Source organism: Bos mutus, chromosome 16 (assembly GCF_027580195.1).
Source record: "Bos mutus isolate GX-2022 chromosome 16, NWIPB_WYAK_1.1, whole genome shotgun sequence".
NCBI classification, from domain to species: domain Eukaryota; kingdom Metazoa; phylum Chordata; class Mammalia; order Artiodactyla; family Bovidae; genus Bos; species Bos mutus.
Genome location: NC_091632.1, coordinates 56,559,424 through 56,575,683, shown reverse-complemented (window position 1 = coordinate 56,575,683; position 16,260 = coordinate 56,559,424). Strand labels below are relative to the sequence as shown.

Sequence of the window (16,260 nt, the reverse complement as noted above, 5' to 3'; positions counted from 1 at the left end):
ATTTTATAAAAGAGGGAAGTAGGTGGGGAAACAGTGGAAACAGTGTCAAAAATTAGGGTTAGGGTTAGTGAACTCCAGGAGTTGGTGAAGGACAGGGAGGCCTGGCGTGCTGCGATTCATGGGGTCACAAAGAGTCGGACACGACTGAGCGACTGAACTGAACTGAAACTAGTATCTTGGTTAAACCACTGGGAGTTGCATCTTTTAAACATTCAGCTCAATCCTATTCTAACTCAGTGCTGTCCAAACTTTCTGGGATGAGGAAAATGTTCTCTAGCCACATCATACAGGTGGCCATTGAGCACCTGAAATGAGACTAGTGCAGCTGAGAAACTGAAGTTTAAGTTTGGCTGAATTGTAACGAGCTTTAAGTAGCCACAGGTAGCTACAGCTCCTATTTGGGCAGGATGTTAGCTGTTTCGTGTCTGAGGTGGGCTCCAGGTTGCTCAGTCCTCTCTGGAGAAACCTTTTTACCTTTACAACTACTTCCCCATGTACAGAAGAGGTCCCTGGGGTAGGGTTCTCTCTTACTCTTGTGGTTCAGAATTTGGCCCATTTTTCAGCGTGCAGGAGTCTAGGAGTGCTTGGTTATTAAGAGGGTGTAGATCTGCCTACTTTTAGATCAGGAAGGCCTTTGCTAGCTCTTCTGGTCTCTCTCTTAACAGCATTCTGCATTTTTCTTAGTAACCTGGCCTGCAGCACAGCCTGACCAACTTTAGAAAACTGTAAAAGTGTTTGCACAAGAAATAGGACTTGCCAAGGTAAAGCTCTGGCTACAAGTGTCTGCTGAGGACTCTTAAAGAGATATAGCAGTCTCCTTAGGACCTCCTTGGTGGCCCAGTAGTTGAAACTCCACGCTTCCAATGCAGAGAGTGTGGGTTTGATCCCTGGTGGGGGAACTAAGATCCCACATGCTGTGTGTTGTGGCCAAATTTTTTTTGTTTTAAAGAGAGATAGCAATCTGTTCCCTCCCCAAGTCTTGCTTGAGTTCATCTTAACATGTTTTTTTTTTTTTTCAGATCATCAAGACTCTAAATTCAATTATGATAATAATTCTTCCCTTGATCCTTAAAGACTGTGTAGGGCAAGGAGCAAGATTGTTTAACAGTAATTCTGAGTTCCAGGTCCTTCTTTCCCCACTTGGAGATGCTGTACCCAAGCTCACCTTCCCACCTGGGGGATAAGTAGCTTCTGCCATGCTTTACCCTTCCCTGTGAGAGGGTGACTTCCTAAGAGCACTAGGTTTCCAAATTTTGTAAACAGTCTCCAAATCTAGACAGCCTGGTCTGGTTATCCCTCCATGGTCAAAGTTTCTACTGTTACCCTTTTAAATAAAAAGAATACCCATGATGGGGTGGACCCCTCCACTAGAACAAGAACCCTCACTGGATCCCAGCAGAGAATACTGCTTCCAGCATGGGAAGATGGGAGAGTGGGGAAGCCCATGCCCCCACTTCTCTGTTTGACCTTGGCATTACAAACATTCCTTTTCTCTCATTATGTTCCTTTGCAAACATTATACCATTATGGCTTCAGGGGAGGAGTAGGGAGGGCAAATGTCACTTTAGGAAGGAGGATGAGAAGTTCCATCCACAGAGGAAGCAGGGAAGTGATCCACCTGATCCCAAGACTTGAAATACTACTGCTGTTCCATGCCTGGTCTTTTAGAGTGAGAAAGGTGGGCATGAACATTCCTATTCAATAAATGGGTAAATGGAGGCACAGAGAGATGACCTGCTCTGATTGAGAGCACATGGTTGGGTAGAAGTACAGTTATGAGTAGATGCCAGGCTGGGCTCTGTCTTTAAGACCACACGTCACAGGAGTGTATTGTGCCTGGGAAAAGCAACAAGAAGTGTCAGTGGAAGTCAGCTTGTGGATGGAAGTTCAAACACATGACTCATGTAGATAAAGATCAGTGATTTAGAAGGCTCATCACCAAGAATTCCACTAACCATCTTTGTGGTGGGCTGTGGTCACTACAGCTATGTTTGTCTAATAGGCATCCCCAGACACCTGTTCTGGTTACAGTAGCACCTCTTTTAGGGGGAGGTGCTTCTACTCACTCTTTAAGGCTTGCTGAGAGAATCCTACCTCTCAGAAGCCTGGTCAAATTTAACACAGTATCCTGGCAACAGTGACTAATCCAAGAGGTGGGCCAATCAGAACCCCTTCTGTGGGAAAGAAAGAAGTGTCTTTCTGCTTGGCTTGATTGGGAAGATGTGACTCTAAAGCGTTCAGAGGCCATCTTCCTCACCACATGGGAAGCACCAGCCTACAGAATGAAGCCCCCTCACACGGAGGGAAGCAGAGCTGAGAGATGGAGGGGGGTGGGAAATTGATTAGATGACTCATTGTTATAGTTTGAGTCCTTCTCTGGACTTCCCAGACTTGCAATCCCATTTTATCAGTTGGGGTTCAACCAGAGAAGTAGAACCAGCAGAATCATAGATGATTGATAGATAAAGGATGTAAATATGGATTTATTACAAGGGATTGGCTTGCACAGCTATAGGGACTGTCTAAGCAAATCTGGTAGATGCAGGTTCAACCCCTGGGTTGGGAAGATCCCCTCGAGGAAGAAATGGCAACCCACTCCAGTATTTTTGCCTGGGAAATCCCATGGGCAGAGGAGACTGGCAGGCTACAGTCCATACAGTTGCAAAGAGTGGGACATGACTGAGCACACACAAGCAAATCTAAAGTCCAGGCAGACAGGGAGAGAAGATCACAAGGAAGAGCTGAACCTTGATGTTCACAGGTTTCAGTCACAGAGGAAGATCTAGAAGGAAGGGAGAGCAATTGCTGCCCTAACAGTCACTGTGAGTTTCTCCCTCAGATGAGGCCTTAAAGCACTTGTAATTGATGAAGTCAGGCCCAGCCAGGACACTCTGTCATAGATTAACTTAAGGTTGGCTGATTAGGGACTTTAATCACATATGCAGAATTCCTTTATCACAACACCTAGATTAACATTTGATGAAATACCTCAGAGAAGGTGCGTGTATGGTATGAAGTAGCCACTGACTGCTTCTGTCCTTCAGTTCTTGAGAGAGTTCATCACCTTTAATCCACTCGAAATGGAAACAAATTAGAAAGGGAGTTCTGGAAGCTGAAATTCAGCTTTGCCAAATTCATATATCAAAAAGCCACCATACCCATAAACACCTTGTCTTCCCTGTAAGCTAAATTTGAGTTAGGATTTTCTATTTTTGCTGTTTAGTGGCTAAGGTGTGTCTGACTCTTTGTGACCCCATGGGCTGTTGCCTGACAGGCTCCTGTGTCGATGGGATTTCCCAGGCAAGAATACTGGAATGAGTTGCCCTTTCCTTTTCCAGGGGATCTTCCCAACCCAGGGATTGAACCCTTGTCAGCTTGGCAGGCAGATTCTTTACTGTTGAGCCACCAAGGTATTCCTGGGAATGAAAGGCTTCTGACTCAGTGGCCATTTATTGAGTAGCTTGCACATATTTTCTCCCTTAATCCTGACATGTACACCAATGAGATAAGTATTATTTACAATTGTGGAGACTGAGGCTCAGAGAGGTTAAGAAATCATTCAGACACAGAGCTCCAAATAAGGTCTGTCTTTCTACTGCCAAAGCTACAATATAATCTTTGCCAAAAGGAGCCATCCTGGTTGATATATGAACTCCTTGTACAGTTTGGAAGCTGACTTAAGCAAAAAAAAAAAAAGTTTTTGGCTAAAAAGAGGTCCAAAGCTGAAGTACTTTATTCAGCTGATGACAGAACAAGGCCAAACAACAGATTTTATCTTGATGACCCAATGCCTGGCCCAGATATATTTGGCTGATGCAATCAACTGATTTTTTTCTGTTGTTATATTTGTGTCTGATTTTGGGGGGAGATAATTTTTTAAGGTTTTAACCTTTTTGGAGACCTCTTCCTACGTGAAATAACTTAGATCTTAAACTCTGCTTCAAATACAAGTTGTGGTCACAATGTCAAACAGAAAAATCCCTTGCAAGAAGGATTAAGAAAAAAGAGAAAGCACAAATATCAGGACTGAAAGAGGAGACATCATCACAGATTTCACAGACATTAAAAAGACAATAAAAGAATATTATGAATAATTTTATCCTAGCAAATTCAACAGTTTAAATGAAATGGACAAATTCCTTAAAAACAGACACAGTGGGTGAGATGTTAGAGTTGGGATTCCAGGGAGCTGAACCTCCTAACTGCCAAACCCCATAGGTAATTTTGAGGTCTTCCTTGGTCCTTCCATGGCATTTGACACTGCTGACCACTCCTCCTTAAAAATCTTCCTTTTTGGCTTCCATGAAACATTCCTAGTGTTTCTTCTTTAAAAACCTTCTCCTTCCTCCTTCCTTTCTGCTTAATTTCAGTAACTTCTGATGGCTCTCCTAGGTCCTCCACTCTTCTTACTTCACGTCTGTTTTACTCCACAGGGCTTTAACTGTTATTCATACGCTGATGGCTCCCAAAGCTGCAACCCAAACTGCTTTACTGAGCCTCATGTTGACTGACAGTCAAGACAGCTGGTTATTTAATCAGCAAGTGCCCACCACCCCTTGGCCGCCCTCAGTCCCTCAAACTCAACTTTTCCTTTTGGTCTATTAATAAAAACTATTCCTGCCCTATTCACCATAGGGGAAAGGTCGGGAAGAGGTTCCCCTCTCATTGAGATCTAATTTTACACCGTCAAATGAAAAAAAAAAAAAAAAAAGAACCTCAACCAACCAAACAACAACAACAACAAAAAAACCCAAAAAACGGCACAACCTGAAAGTTGAGAGTTATGTTGTATTAGGGGACTTTACTGAGAACTAAAACCTGGGAAATAACCTCTCAGATAACTCTGAAAAACTGTTCCGAAGAGGTAAGGGAGGAGCAAGGATATATAGGATTTTTTGCTAAATAAACAAATGTAGTTGAACATCAAAAGATTATGGCAAATCACACACACACACAAAAGGGATCTAGAGTTAATAATTTTAGTGCTTATCTATATATGGAAGATGCAAGAGTCTGGGTTCATTGAAATTACTCCTTTGTTATGCATCTTAACTATCCAGGGCCAGTATCTTGCTTTTTCTTGATCCTGAATCCTCAGGGCACACCATCAGGTCGCTGCAGTAGCTGCCCACTTGATGGAGATCAGCGTTTGTTGTTGACTGAAAAGGCAGGCAACATTTTTTTTTTTGTCCACAATCCCCTAGAATCCAACCTCCACACAGTTGACTGAGCAGTCCTTCCACCAAACCATATCTCATTGGTTGCTCTTGTTTAGTCGCTAATTCATGTCTGACTCTTTGGTCTGCAGCATGCCAGGGTTTCCTATCCTTCACTGACTCCTGGAGTTTGTTCAAACACATCTCCATTGAGTCAGTGATGCTATTTAACCATTTTACCCTCTGCTGCTCCCTTCTCCTTCTACCCTCAATCTTCCCCAGCATCAGAGTTTTTTCCAATGAGTCAGCTCTTTGTACCAGGTGGCCAAAGTACTGGAGCTTCAGTTTCAGCAACAGTCCTTCTAATGAATATTGATTTCCTTTAGGATTGACTGGTTAGATCTCCTTGCAGTACAAGGGACTCTCAAGAGTCTTCTCCAGCACCATAGTTCTAAAGCATAAATTCTTTGACACTCAGCCTTCTTTATCATCCAACTCACATCCATACATGACTACTGGAAACACTATAGCTTTGACTATATAGACCTTCGTCAGCATATCTCATTAGAGTGGCTTTCAAATCAGGGCTCAAATTCTTGACGTTACTCCATTGAGAGGTGGGGTGTCCTCCATTTGAATCTAAGCAGGTTTGTGACAGCTTTGATGAATACAGCCCATAGAACTGATGCTGCGTGATTTCTGATGTTAGGGCACTGGTCCTGCCATGTCCTTTCTGGGGAAGTTTCCTCTCAGAAACCAGGCTCCACGTTGTGAAAAGTCCAAGTCATGTAGAAAGGCCCTGTGTAGGGGCTCTACAGAACAGCCCCAGCAGAGCCAGCTGTCAAGTCATCCCAGTCAAGATATCAGAGTTGAGGATCCTTTTGGAAGTGGATCCTCTAGCCATGGCTATTCCAGCTGTCACTGTTTGAGTCCTCTCAGCTCTAGACATATTTTAAAGCAATGAAGAGCTGTCTCAGCTCTGTTCTGTCCAATCTGACCCAAAGAATCTGTCATCATAATGAAATAGCTGTGTCTGGGTGTAGTTTGTTACATAGTAACTGTAACACTCAGGTCATGCCACATGCCTGCTTAGAATGTTGCACTGATTCCATACAATCCAAATTGTTGGAGATCATTACTTAGTTCTTGCCCATCCCCCACCACCATCTCCAGCCCCTGCCCACGCCAGTCCTCGTCCTGACACACTCCTATTTCTGGAAAGTTCCTACAAGTCTAGGTTTCCATGCTTTTGTACATGCTGTTGCTCTATCTATATATCTTTCTGACATCCAGATATTAAGCACATCATCTAGAAAATCGGAAGATGTAAATCCATTTCCCTCCCTGAAATCCTTTCAGTGGCCCTCAAACCATTCAGGTACTCCGTGAAAAAACGTCCAGAGAATCCTTACTTAACCTCTCTGTGTACCAATGACCCCACTGGTAAAATGGGGTAATGAATAATACAAGATAGAGTGTGCTGCTGCTGCTGCTGCTAAGTTGCTTCAGTCGTGTCCAATGCTGTGCGACCCCATAGACGGCAGCCCACCAGGCTCCGATGTCCCTGGGATTCTCCTGGCAAGAACACTGGAGTGGGTTGCCATTTCCTTCTCCAATAAGATAGAATGTAGTAAGGCTTAAATGAGTTAAAATGTGTAAAGTGCACAGCGCCTGGTAGAGGGCTTGGATAAATGTGTTTGTTTAAAATAAAATAAATGTCCTGCGAGCAATTAACTGTAGTCATTTCGCAAGTCTCATCCACTATCACCTTCTTTGGGAGATATTCTGACGCCTCCCTTCTCTAGCTGGTTTCACAGATGGGTCCATGTTTTCTCAGCACTTTCTGCTTAACGCAGCTACAGCACTCATCACCATCTATAATTCTGCCCTTGTAGTTGTTAGTATCTGTCAGTTCATCTATTAGACCCTTGAAGTCAGGGTCTGGGTTTTACCTCTCTCCAGAATCCAAGTCATATTAGACCCCTGATAAATGCATATTAAACTGAATATTGATTTGAATCACAGTAACTCAAGCCCATAAAAAGCTTGATGAGTTCTTTTGAGTCATACAGGTAGTTAGTGGTCAGACAGAACAAGTATTTCAGTTTTGTTTACTTATGATTGCCAGGCCTAACTAGTTACTAGTATGTGCTCACTAGTATCACCACTATCCCCTGCTGACCATCTGCTTTTAAAATTATTCTATTCAGGGACTTCCCTGGTGGTGGTCCAGTGGCTAACACTCCTCCTTCCCAATGCAGGGGGCCCGAGTTCCCTCCCTGGTCAGAGAACTAGAGTCCATATTCCACAACCTAAGATCCACTCCCAGTCGACCAGCCCTCCCCGCCCGGCCCCAACCCCTCACGCCCCCTACCCCGCCCCACTGCAACTAAGACCTGCCCCAGCCAAATAAATATTTTTTAAAAATAAAATAAAATAATTTAATTCAGATACCTCCAAAATAATACACGGTTTTTTAGTATCCTTCCCCAGAGTCTCTGGGCTGTTTGAGGATTATTCAATCACCATTTTTCCTGGAGAAAGAGGGTTGCTGGGAAGCAAGTGGATTTGCATCCTTCCAATTATTCAGACGATTTGCTGAATATCAGGATAATTCTGATGCATTGAATCCCTCCCTAACGTAAGTGGCGGTTGCTTGCATCCCTTCACTTTTTCCAGGTGTGGAGGTGAAGGCGGCGATATTCAGAAAATCTGATTAAATATGGGGCCTCCTGTTAACCGCTTGCACACGGCTGGCCAAATCCCGCTTCTACCAACTGCTGCATGTCAACACCAGAGGGCGCTGTGTCTTCGTTGGCTTCTTAACCACCAGGCCAGCTCACAAAAAGCCCAGGTTTTCCCCAGAACTGCTCGGGGACAGTTCCCCACATCCCCCCTTCGAGCAACAGGCTCATTTCTTTTAGTTTTCGCGTCTCTCCCTCCCTCTCTCTCTTTCTGTCTGTGTGTGTGTGTGTAAGGAAGGGTTCCATTTTAACTAGCCTCATGGAGACCTGTTTGAATAGCTGGGTCTCCTGCTTTCAGCTCGATCGATCCTAAAATCGCTTTTTCACTGACTTGAGATCCATTCAAATCAGAATGAATTTAAAGCACAGGAGGCAGCAGGCGCGGCGCGTTCCTTGCCTCCATCTCCCTAGCGTTAAAACACAACCTCCAGATTAGAAGACTCAGTCTCGAAGCCTTTCCCCTCCGGGCCAGCCAAACGCACGCGCCCAATTCACAGTGTCCTCGGCGGAGGTCCCCGCCCCGTTCACCTGTCTGGGGCGAGAGAGGTGTGTCCATGCCTCCCAGTATCTGGACAGCCAGCTCCCTCCGCGGTCCTCTTCTACTTGCTTCCCTCCGCCCAGATTTTAATGGTATTTGGGGGGCGGGGGGATGTGGGGGAGTGGAAGGGAGGGCGGGGAAGGGGCCTCGCGGGGAGGGGCGTCGGAGCGCTGTCAGCGGGTGTCACGCCGCCCTCCCCGCCCCTCCGCCGGGGGCGTGGGAGCGCAGCCGAGCGCGCGGCAGAGGGCCGGGCGCGTGGGGACGCGGTCGTGCGGGGTTCCGGGCGAGCCGCGCCGCACCCGGAGCGCGCTGGCCGCCTGAGCTCGGCGCGGATCCCAGTGCCCGGAAAGCCGCCCGCCACCCGCCCCTGTGCATTGGGCGGCAGCCCCGGCCGCGGCAGCCCGGCTCCCGGGGAGGGGAGCGCGCCCGGCCATGGAGCCTTCGCACAAGGACGCCGAGACGGCGGCGGCGGCGGCGGCTGTGGCTGCGGCGGAGCGGGGGGCGTCCTCGTCCAGCGGGGTGGTGGTGCAAGTCCGCGAGAAGAAGGGCCCTCTGCGCGCCGCCATCCCCTACATGCCCTTCCCGGTGGCCGTCATCTGCCTCTTCCTCAACACTTTCGTGCCGGGACTGGGTAAGACGCGACGGCCCCGACCCCTTGCGCCCCGGGCCCCGGGAGCTGAGGACGGCAGGGGAGGGGTCAGGGAGGGACCCTCGGGCCGCGCCCACGGGCTGCAAGCGCCGCGCCGGCGCTCCTAGCGCCCTCTGGCAGGTGGCAGAAGCGCGTGGAGGGGGCGCCCGGAGGGAGGCACAGGGCTCCCTGACACTCCTTTCACCTTCTCCGACCTGGGAGCCAGGTGATCCGGCCTCGAGGAGCCGGAAACTTTGACGGGAATGTTGGAGTCTGCCGGCAAGCCCCACGGGCGGCTCTCTCGGCCCCGGCTACTCCTGCCTCTTCTCTCCGCCGTGCGCGCCCTCCCACGAGCTCCATCCTCCGAGGGGCGCGGGGCCCCAGCAAGACCAGCGTTGGGGCCGCCAGTGACCAAGCTCCTGGGCATTGGAGAAGTCGGTCGAGCTGGGGAAAAAAGGGAGATGAGTTGGGACAGAAGACACCCCGCAGCCCCGCCTGCGTTCTCGCAGTGAGGGGCGTGTGGGGGCGAGAGCTCTTTAGCCAGAGTCTCCTCCACCGCCTTCCGGCGTGCCAGCGATTCCACTAGCACTCCCCGCAGGACGCCGAGGAAAAGGGACGATTTTATTAGTTTAGATGCCTGTGGGTTTGAACCGCACTTGGCCAGAGCTGACCCCATAACTCCCCCCATCGCTTCCGTTCCTGAGAACGTGGAGTGCCCGCGGGTGTAATTCTGTGTTGGACTTTGGCGGCCTGGACGGTCCCTGATGGCACCTGTGTCCCAAATTTTAAAACAGAGGCCCATCACAGAGATAGGAGTGCCCAGTGGGGGCATAAAGAGAGGAAATGCGAAGTTTTCTTGACCCTCCCTCTCCTAACCCCACACCCAAATATGTCTGCATCCCCTCCCCGCTCACTCCCAACTTGCCAACTTGGCACCGGCTCTTCTTCCGAGTTAAGAGCACCCCACGCCCCAATTCCGCGTGGGACTGGAGAGGCAGGCACCTCTGTGCCCAGGAGAAAAGCTTGCCGCTGCAAGGCTCCAAGTTCCCAAGAACAGAGGTCAGCTAGAAGTGGCTTTCTGTTTTGCTTTGGCCTTTCTCACGCCCGGCTCTTAACCAGCTTTGCAGGGGCTTCTGGGGTGCTGATAGGGAAGATCGCACCCAGCCACGCAGGTCGGGTTCCCTTTCCCCTTCCTGCTCATCTTTCTGCCCCCTAGGGGGAGGTGGGGGGATGCTGCTGGAGAAGTGTATGTGTCTGAGCAGAAAGCTAGGTGGCCTTCAGGTGGGCGTCCCCTTGTCGTGCCTTCAGCAGCCTGGTAGGTGTCGTCAGGCCAGGTCTCTCTGCACATGTGGACCCTGTGAGAAGGCAAGCCGAGGCCAATGTAGCTGTGTCAGAAATTCCCACCTGCTGGAGTGAAAAACTCACTGCCTGTCCATCTCCCTGGGGATGTGAAGATCACCGGCAGGGATGTGTCTTGATTCTCCTTTTCTTAAGGTGGTGAAGTAAATGCCATCTTATGGTCTTTGAGGAAAGACGCACATTGTTTGCCAGGTGGGCAGAGCTACACCGAGTCTCTGCTGGGTCAGCCCCTGTTCATCTGAGCACCTCCTAGGTCTGCTTCACTAGGTCCCTTTCTCACCCTTAGGCCCGCTGCCACACCCCCTGCCCTCCTGCCAACTCCTCCCACCTTCCCCCAGTTTTTCTGTCTTTACATAGGTGGCTGGGTGATAAAGAATCTACCTACCAATGCAGGAGGCACAGTAGATGGGGTTCCATCCCTGGGTTGGAAAGATACCCTGGAGGAGGAGATGGCAACCCGCTCCAGTATTCTTGACTAGAGAATCCCATGGACAGAGGACCCTGGCCAGCTATAGTCCAGAGGGTCACAAAGAGTCAGACATGACTGAGCATGCATGCCCATGCCCTTTATAACATTTTGTTGCTGTTATTGTTAGATCAGAATCCTATGGGATTTTTGTAAGAAACCTTTCTAAGAAGACAGAATAAAAGAAAGAGAGAGAGAAAAAAAGCAAACTACAAAAGTAATAAAACAGGCTGAGGTGAGCCATGGGTACATAGACTTCTGAATTTTCAGTGACTGAAAATCCAGGCATTTTATTGTTTTGTATTGGCTGTCATTGTACAACTGACTGGGTGCATGGGCTCCTGCCTCCCACCCCCAACCCCCCACGCCCCCACACACACTGAAGGGAGTTCTTGATCCTTGCTGGTATTTCTCATCTGTCAGTCAGGGATGCCTGTCCCTCCGGGATGCTGGGAGGATAAAATGAGATTACATAAAGCTTGGGGTCTGGCCATTAGAGAGTGTTGTGGAGACCGTGGGTCCGTCTTGCTCTTTGACCCTCTGCAGAGCTGAGCCCTGGTCCCATCTCTGGTGTATTGGGGTGGGGGGCTGCCCTCTGGGACCTTTCTTCTGAGTATGTATTGACCTCTCTGCTTCCCTTGACCTGCAGTGGAATCCTGGACAACAAAACAGCCCAGGCAAAATCTCCAGGCTTTTTTTTTTTTTTTGCCACCCACTCCCCGCCCCGCCCCCTGCAACTGACCCTGTTGGGGTTTGAATGGCCCCAGCACTTAGAAAATTTTCCCTTAGCCCAGATCCACTTCTCTAGGTCCTCCAGCATATCTGATGCTCCTGTGAAAACTGAATATTCATGTCTGGCCCTGCCCTTTGAGGAAATGAAGCTTCTTTTAATCTGTTCACTCTTTCATTCAACAAACACAGAGCACCCACTGTGTGCCCGGCACTGGGGATGTGATGATGAATAAATCAGTCAAGATGTCATATATTGTTAAGGAAAATTGATGCAAACGTTGTTTAAATTTGTTATTGCTATAATGGCAGCAGGAACAGTATTTGAGCAGTAATTGATTCTTCCAGGGCTGGGATGGGAGTTCAGAGGATGCCTCCCTGAAGGAGTAGTATTAGGTTAGACCCTGCTAAAAGTTTCCATCATGTGGCTCCAAGCACTTGCCATCCTCACATCACTCCTGCTCTCTGGAAACTGGTAGCAGCACGGGCCCAAAGAGCTCTTCTTTTTTCTGGAAACTTCCTTACCTGCAAGTGTTCTCCTCATTCGCAAATGGGATGGGAGTGCCAGTGCTGGGCTGAATGAAGGCACCATTTTTCTCTGACAGCACTTCAGGTTCATCCAGTCTGCAGGACCCACCATGGAGACGCCCAGTCCTTACAATTCCCTGGTGCTGCCTTGGTCCAAGCAGAAGGGCTGTTGTGGTAACATACCATCAGAGGGATGTTTCCTCTCTTGGGGAGTCAATGGGAAGGGAAGTGATTTATGGTCATTCTGGATCCTCATTGGAACAATACAAAATGAACTTGAATAATGGATGATGGTAGTTTCCTGTTCAGTGAAACTCTGCTAACAGAGACCATGGCCAACACTTTCATAGTCCAACAGGTATGGCATTTATAAGTATACACAATTACTTATACACGTAGTGGAAGTTCACTGTTATGCCCCAAAATGGCCAAAGGGTTTATCTATTTGTTATGAGAAAAACTATACTTTCATATTTGAAAATTGTTTCTATCTTGATTGACTTGGTGAAATGAAAATGTTGATAACTCTGTGGCAGGGAAAGTGGGACAGAGGAGAACTTTCACTGGCTGTTAACTATTCCATCAGATTAATGTTGGCTATTAATCTACTGTTGAATATTCATAAATAATTAATCCCCCCCTAATATACTGCCTGCTCTTTGGCACTCAGCTAAGATCTCCTTTCCCTGGTCAGCACATCACAGGCTGGCTCAGCTTCTCTCTCTTTCCTTTAAGTCTGAGCCTCTAGTTGATGATGAATCATGCCCTGCCTTGTGGCATCTTTTGTATTGTTACCTTTTTATTACTGTTACAAGAGTTTATTCTTTGTCTATCCAAGTAGATTGTAAGTTCCTTAGAGCAAGAACCATTTAAAGTCTCTCCTTGATATAGGATACTATTTATAGAATGCACACTGACCAACCAGAATTATATTCCTTGAATAGGCATTAGAGATCGTCTGGTCCAAGGCCTTTATTTTATATAGAAGTGAGGCAGTCCCAAGGGTGAAAGAACCAATAACGTTTACATCCTAGTCAGTCTTTTTAAGGAAATCATTTGAGGATGTATCTCAGCAAAACAAGAGAGTAAACCAAAAAAGAAGGTATGAGATCCAGGGAATAGTATATCCAGTTGAAAGCAGCCATGAAAAGCAACCCAGGATAAAATTGTTCAGCAGGCCTGGAGAGCAGTCAGTCTTCATTACTATAGGAGGGTAGAAGGCTCCAGGAATGAGGTTTCTGAGGAAGTTGGGAGAAAGGGACAATCCACAGAGTAGAGAGTATTATTGGTACACTGTAAGAGATTAAAGTGGTGATACAAAACAGAAAGCAAGAAAAACAGAAGGCAATTAGTAACTGCAGTAAAGACAAAAAGCTGTGTAAAAGTGTTAAGATCTCCAAATGAAGCAAACTATCCAGTTATATCAGGAGGTCAGTAGGCTTCAAAAAGAACAGAGGATTCCAAACACTAAATGAAAAAGAATTTGAGGATATTAGGGATGTGTGTAGAAGGCAGATGTTTCTTCTATCAACAATTTAAAAAAAGAAAAAAGTAACAACTTCAGGAAAAACAAAAAACACTGTATTAAAGGTATAGCTTAAATAGGAAGCAAATCAAACTGTGACCTGGTTTTAGGCAAGTGGTGGAATATAAGAAAAGCTCTTTTAAGTGCATAGAGTCGGTCTGTGAATAGTGGTGCACAATATGGGTCTCTTTGATTCTGTAGTGAAGAGTATTTGCTTAGTCATAATGATATAAATGCATCTCAGTGGTTTTTAGCTTCTAACACCAACCACAGGCAAAGCACTGAAGACTACTTAATAATAGCTATAAAGGTGGATGTAAGATTTTTTTCCCTTGGCAGTATAAAATTAAAAAAAAAACAGCTTATAGAAATTGACAGGTAAATTGTGATAGAATAAATTGTTATTTCCATTTATCCACTGAAAGATAAGCTATGACTTTATGGATAAGCTATGACCAACCTAGACAGCATATTAAAAAGCAGAGACATTACTTTAACAACAAAGGTCCGTCTAGTTAAAGCTATGGTTTTTCCAGTAGTCATGTATGGATGTGAGAGTTGGACTATATAGAAAGCTGAGCACTGAAGAATTGATGCTTTTGAACTGTCGTGTTGGAGAAGACTCTTGAGAGACCCCTGGACTGCAAGTAAATCCAACCAGTCAATCCTAAAGGAAATCAGTCCTAAATATTCATTGGAAGGACTGATGCTGAAGCTGAAACTCCAATACTTTGGCCACCTGATGCAAAGAACCGACTCATTGGAAAAGACCTTGATGCTGGGAGGGATTGAAGGTGGGAGGAGAAGGGGATGGCAGAGGATGAGGTGGTTAGACAGCATCAGCGACTCGATGGACATGAATTTGAGTAGGCTCTGGGAATTGGTGATGGAGAGGGAAGCCTGCCTGCAGTCCATGGAGTTGCAAAGAGTCGGACAAACTGAGCGACTGAACTGAAAGATGATGTCACATACCCACTTAATGCCATGATTCCTGTGGGAGGAGACTATTTCCTTCCCTGCCCAACGTTATCAGGCTTGGCCATGTGACTCACTTTGGCCAGCTGAGTGAGTGGAAGTGACATATGCTGGGCCTGAGCAGACATTTTCAGAGGCTTTGTGAGGTTCTGCCACCGTTCTTTTCTTTCTCTCACGAGAACGGCAGGTCTCAGATGTGCTCTTCTACCTGGTTCTCAGAATAAGGAGAACAATGGGAGCAGGGCATGACATGTCACACGAGTGAGAAATAAATCTGAGTCACTGAGATTTTTCTGCTGTTGTGTTAGTGTTATTTCCCAGCACAACCTACCACAACTGACTAATCTGTAGAGGGTAGGGTAGAGGTGTGAATACCCTCCTCATGTGAAGTAAGTGATCAAGACATGCTGTCTGAAGTTGATAGACCAAGAAATAAAGGCTACCAAGGAAATCAGCAGAGACACTGAGATAGTAATGTATCAGGACAATGGGGTCATGTTGAGATAAGAGTGGAAAGGAATGATGAATGATAAAAGTAAGCTAGCTCTTACGCATCATAACAAGAGTCAATAAATGACATCTGTAGTTGATAAGACAGAAAACGCAATATAAGCATACTCTGGAGATTAGGAAAACACCAGAAGAGTTGCCACTCTTTCTGATATCATCGGTTTTCTTTTGTTGAATGACTCATTCTTAGCACATATACATGCTAAAATTGTCTCTCATCTTTTTAAAATGGGCTCTCTTGACCCTACCCTCACCTCTGCCTGTTGCCCATTGCTCTGTTCCCCTTTATGGTGCGGCTCCCTGGGTGGGTTGTCTACATTTGTTGTCATCAATCCCCCTTCAGCCCACTCTAAGCATGTTTTTACCTCCATCACTTGCCCAAACTGTGCTTATCAGGATCGCCAGTCTCCTCCAGATTTGCTGAATCCAGTGGTCAATTCTGTCTTCAGACTTTGCAGTTGCTTTGGACACAATTGCTCACTCCTTCCTTGAAAACACTGTCTTTACTTGGCTTCTGGAACACTACACTCCCTAGTTTTCTTTATACCTTGTGAAGCCGTCTCCGTTTCCTTTGCTCATCTCATCAGTTTTTTAAACTTGGGAGTTCCCCAGGCACTCGATCTTCTTGATCTTGATTTTCTCTTTGATCTTGTTCTCTTTTCCGCCCCCACTCACCCCTCTGATGTTCTCGCTCAGTCTCCTGGCTGTAAATTAAATCCTCGTGATGATGACTCCCAGATCCAGATCTCCAGCTCAGACTCTCCCCTGACCTCCAGACTCTTATATCCAACTGATTTCTTCTCAACATCTCTCCTTGGAAACCAAAGGGCATCATAGACTTAACTTACCCAAAAACAGCCTTCTGATTTTCTTCCCCAAATCTACTCCCTCATCTCTCCCCATCTTAGCAATGGCATCCTTCCAGTAGCTCAGGCCAGAGTCTGGGATTCATCCTTGACTCCTCTTTTTCTCACACCCCACGCCCAGTCTGTCAGGAAATACTTGGCTCCATTTTCAAAATACAGTCAGTATCTGATCACTTCTGCCTACCTTGGGTCTGCCTTGCTGGCCCAATCCTCCATCTTCTCCAGAATGCAATGGC

General features: G+C 46.8%; 1 protein-coding gene across 1 annotated transcript in view; it reads left to right on the top strand.

Moving 5' to 3' along the window:
- The first annotated feature begins 8,641 nt into the window (after nucleotides 1-8,641).
- STUM (stum, mechanosensory transduction mediator homolog) overlaps nucleotides 8,642-16,260 on the top strand; it is a 65,815-nt gene continuing 58,196 nt past the window's right edge. Inside the window, exon 1 of the mRNA XM_070385403.1 lies at nucleotides 8,642-9,069. Within this exon, the coding sequence (XP_070241504.1) occupies nucleotides 8,871-9,069 (199 nt within the window). The 5' untranslated portion in view covers nucleotides 8,642-8,870. The remainder of the gene's footprint in view (nucleotides 9,070-16,260) is intronic.